General features: G+C 65.9%; 1 protein-coding gene across 1 annotated transcript in view; it reads right to left on the reverse strand.

Annotated features, from left to right (window-relative positions):
* Positions 1 to 4,391, reverse strand: part of PXN (paxillin) — a 7,564-nt gene extending 3,173 nt beyond the window's left edge. Inside the window, exons 1-6 of the mRNA XM_044673842.1 lie at positions 3,175 to 4,391; positions 2,305 to 2,577; positions 1,726 to 2,040; positions 1,530 to 1,601; positions 853 to 1,023; positions 108 to 281 (exon numbers count right to left, since the gene is read on the reverse strand). Of these exons, the coding sequence (XP_044529777.1) occupies positions 108 to 281; positions 853 to 1,023; positions 1,530 to 1,601; positions 1,726 to 2,040; positions 2,305 to 2,577; positions 3,175 to 4,011 (1,842 nt within the window). The 5' untranslated portion in view covers positions 4,012 to 4,391. The remainder of the gene's footprint in view (positions 1 to 107; positions 282 to 852; positions 1,024 to 1,529; positions 1,602 to 1,725; positions 2,041 to 2,304; positions 2,578 to 3,174) is intronic.
* Between the last annotated feature and the right edge of the window lie 13 nt (positions 4,392 to 4,404).

Raw genomic sequence — 4,404 nt, forward strand, 5'->3', positions numbered from 1 at the left:
TTCCCCCTCGAGGGCAGGAGCCTCCCCGCACCTCTGCCTGTGAGGCTGGCTGTCCCAGGCCCCCCCAGCCCCCCGAGGCCCCCCCGGCCCCCCGGCCCAGGACTCACATCCAGGATGGGCCCGTTACAGTAGTGGCAGCGAGGGGAGAAGAGGTTGTGGTAATCCTTTTCACAGTAGGGCTGCCCGTCCCGCTCGAAGAAGTTCCGGGAGCCGATCTCCTCCTGGCAGTGGGTGCACACGAAGTGCTCCGGGTGCCAGGTCTTGCCCATGGCTGTCACCACCTGGGGGGAGGGGAGGTGAGGCGAGGCCGGCCAGGGGAGAACGGGGGAAAGGAAGGAGCCCCGAGAGCCCCCCTCTTTGTCTCGGGCTCCCCCTCTGCGTCCTCGGTGCTTCGGCCACGTCTCGCTCTGACTGCATCTGGGGTTTTCTTGGCAGAGATCCTGGAGCGGTTTGCCGCTTCCAACTCATTTTACAGATATGGAAAACGGAGGCCAACAGGGCTGGATGACGTGCCCAGCGTCACAGAGCGAGACGAAGCCAGACCTGAACTCGGGTCTTCTTGCCCCCAGGCCTGGCCCTCTGTCCAGGGCCCCCAGAGAGGCTCTAATAAAGGCTCCGTGACCAAAGTAAACGGAGGCCCTTCTCCACCTCAGGTCAAAGGAACAGCCCAAGCCTGCTGGATGACCCCCCCCAGGGCTCCTGTCTCCCCCTCCTCCTGTCCNAAAGGAACAGCCCAAGCCTGCTGGATGACCCCCCCAGGGCTCCTGTCTCCCCCTCCTCCTGTCCCCTCCCAGGGCTCTTGTCCCCCCTTCCTGTCCCCCCCTCCCAGGACTCCCGTCTCCCCCTCTTCACCTGCCCCGCGATGGGCTTCTTGCAGGCCCCGCAGACCCCTTTGGCGACTGTGGCCACACCGAGTTTGTTCAGGTCCGACTGCAGGCTCCCCAGCATGCTGTCCAGCTGGCTTCCTGGCTTCGGGGGGCCGCCGGGTGGGGAGCTGCTCCCCACCTTCCCCTGGGCCATGAACTGCGGAGCAAGAGAAAGCAATGAGGACGAGCCGGACGGTGACATCAAACTGCAGCTGGGAACCCGGGCCGGGGCTCGTGCCGATCTGGGACCTTCCTGGGGCTCATCCGACCCATTCTACAGACACGGCCACGGAGGCAAACACAACAGGGGCCGAGGCGGAGGGAGACGAGGGCCGCCTGCCCCGGCCCCATCCCGGATCCGACGGGGACAATCTAGAACTCCCTGACCAGCGTCAAGCCCTTCCCTACAGAGGCAGGTCTAGGCGAGGGCCCGACGCTGAACGACTGACTGCTGGCTGGGTGGGGACCGGCGGAGGAGGCCCGGCTGGACGCAGGCACGTCCCACCTCTCCAAGAGCCCAGCCAGGAAGAGCTGAGGAAGAGGAGACGCAGGGAGAGACCCCAGAGAGCTCCATGGAGCGGGGAGACAGGAAGGGCCAAAGCACAGAGGCCCGACGCCAGGCCTGGCTGGGAGCTGACCCCTCGGGGGAGGAAGGGGGCAAACCTCAGGAAAGGCCGGGGCTGCGGGGAGCTCGGGGCCACGAGGAGACGGGCCGGCCGAAGTGCCCACCAGCACCTGTGGAGGGGGACAGGCCGGGGTCAGCGTCCTGACCGGGGACCAGAGGGACCGAGGCAGGACAGCAAGGCCGGGAGTCAGCCGGCGGCACGAGTCTTAGGGACATTTGGGGGGGCGAGCCTGCCTGAACTGGGGGGAAGAGCGGGTCCTCGTCGGTCTGACAGCCCACCGACGTGGTGAGGCGGCCGGCAGCCGGGGGGCGGAGTGGGGAAGACACCGAGGGCTCCCTGGGAACGGGGCCCGGGGCGGCCGAGGGCCCCTCTCCCTCTCGGGGGGTGTCCCTGACCCGCGGAGGCCCGGGGGAAGGGGGCGCCGGGGGGGAGGGGGAGCCGCTCTCAAGAGGCTGTCTGAGACACTGGAGAGAAGGAGAAGGAGGAGGAGAGGCTGGAACTGAGACGGTTCTTCTCAGGGGAATAGGAGAGTCAGGAGGAAAGACCACCTGGGAAAGGAAGAGAGCGAGCCGGGTGAGGAGCGAGCAGAGAGAGCCCCCGAGGCGGCCCCCGCCGCTCATACCAGCCCAGAGAACCAGGGAGGCCCAGAGAACACGGCCCATTCCATCCGGGAGGCCGAGACTGCCCACCACACAGACCTCGGGCTCCTCCTCTCCCCGGACCCAGAGCCAACAGCCCCGACTGCAGAGGGCGCCAGAAGCGGTGCAGAAAGGTTCCAAATGCCCCCTCCTGTGCGCTCCCCTCCCCGATACCTTCTCTATGATCTGTCCCCCGTCCCTCCTCCCTCGAGGCTGCACGGTGATGATGACCCCTTCGGTCAGCCAGGCCTCGGGGTCAGCCCCTGCCTCATCCACCCCCTCTTCCTCAGGCCTGATGCCCAACCGGCCCTGCAACTCCGCAATGAGCTGGTCCTGAGACGGGGTCTTGTGGAGGCCGGAGGGGCCCAGGCGTCGCCGCGGGGAGGGCTCCCGTGACATGGGGTGTGCGTGGCCCGTCTCGCGGCTCCTCCTGATCACAGAGCGCATCTGAGAGACAGGGGAAGCCTGTCACGGCCGCGTCCTTCCACCCCCCTCGGAGAGGCCCCCAAGTCGACGCTGCCTCCTGCCTCTGGCCCCCTTCAGAAGCACGAAGCAGAAGTCCGCAGGGGACAAGCCGGACGTCCAAAGGGCAGAAAGACTGGGGAGAGGCCTGGGCTCCCCCTCACTCTTTGTGTCTTCCTTCCCCGTCTGTAAGTCTGTAAAATGGGGATAACAGATCCTGCCCGTCCACCTCACGAGGTGGGGACCGGCCCGAGGCGTCCTCTGGGCACTGAGATCGGCCTGGACGGGAGGGAGCTGGCCTGGCCTGCCCCGGGCCCACCGTCCCAGGGGCCGATGCGGTCGAGGCCTGGGCCGAGGCGGTGGGGACGCTCCCGCTCCTTAGCTCGGGCCTTTTTCTTCTGCGGACACGGCTCGGGTCCCCGGAGCGCCCGTCTGAGGGGCCTCCCCACGCCTGCCATGCACAGGACTCCGTCGGGGGGTCATGCTGTTAGTGCGGCGGGGGCTGGGGAACGTCCAGTCTCACACCATGCACGGGGGGGCCATGCACAGCAGCCGCAGCTGCCCTCCCCCTTCGGTGCCTGCCTGGCCAGAGGTGGAAATCCTTTCCATGCTGGGAGTTTCCTCTATCAGGGGCAGCTCCGGCTCGTCTCTCCCGGCTTCGGGGGCCTGCTCTGGGCTCGGGGCCAAGCTTCTCACGCTCCCTGCGCCCGGGCCGCCTCTCCTGGGAGTGCCCTCGAGGTCTAGCTCCTTCTTGGCCTGAGGGGGGTGGCCGTGGCCCTGCCCCGAGGTCCTCTGCTGCCCGGATGCCTGCGCAGGGCCCCAGGTGTCTGGGAAGACATCCTGGCGGTTCACAGCGATGACAGTCGGTTCAATAGCTCCTTCGGCAGCACCAGCAGCTCCGTGCACGTCCGGGGGTGCCGGGGACTCCGAAGGCCACAAAGCATCGCCAGCCTCCTCTAGACCAGGACGGCTGCTGGGCCCCTTCCAAGATAGCCCAGGCTCCTGGGGCCTGGGGCGCACATTGGGCAAAAAGGAGGAGGAACAAACAGCCGCAGGAAGCCTATTCTCACTGCCGAGACCCTCTCTGGCCACGTCTGTCATTTGAGTCAGGCCCTGGGCCTCTGCCCCAAAGGGACGCCCATCCATGGAAGAGAGCCTCCTGCTGCCAGCATCAGATATCCCCCCCGGCCTGCTCCGGTCAAGCTCCTGCAGGCAAGTAGAGGCTGGGAGGGGAGCTGAGGACAGAGGCGGGGGGCTCCTCCCTGGGTCCCCATCTTCTTCAATCCACAGGACCCTGGAGGAGCTCCCCTGGTCACTGCAGAGGTGTCTAATTTGGGGCATCAAAGAAGAAGATGAGAAGGTGCCATGTGGTTCTGGAGAGGCATAGGAGCGGGCTGACTGCTCCCACCTTGGGCACATGGAGGAGCTGGTCTGGAGGAGAACCAAGACAAAGGCAGAGAGGAAGAGAGGAGCTCAAGACCGAGACACGGGCCCTGACCTTGGGACCCAGGTTCCAACTCCTGAAGCATTTGAGGGGGCCCCCCATAAGGGGGTCCTCTAAGGTCAAAGAACAACCAAAAAGCTCAGGCTGTGGACACAGACAAGCAGACACCCTTTGGGGGTGAGGGGGAAACACCAACCAGAAGAGGGACAAGAAGGGAAGGGTGGAGAGAGAGCTCCAATATAGCCCTGGTGGGGAGACTAGGGAGAAATGCCCAGATAACTGCCCCCAACATATGCAGACACATAGATACACTGTCCCTCTCCCTCCCTTCCTCTCTCTCCCCCCTCCTCTCCCTTTCTCTCTTCCTC

This window comes from Gracilinanus agilis, chromosome 1, assembly GCF_016433145.1.
Source record: "Gracilinanus agilis isolate LMUSP501 chromosome 1, AgileGrace, whole genome shotgun sequence".
NCBI lineage: Eukaryota > Metazoa > Chordata > Mammalia > Didelphimorphia > Didelphidae > Gracilinanus > Gracilinanus agilis.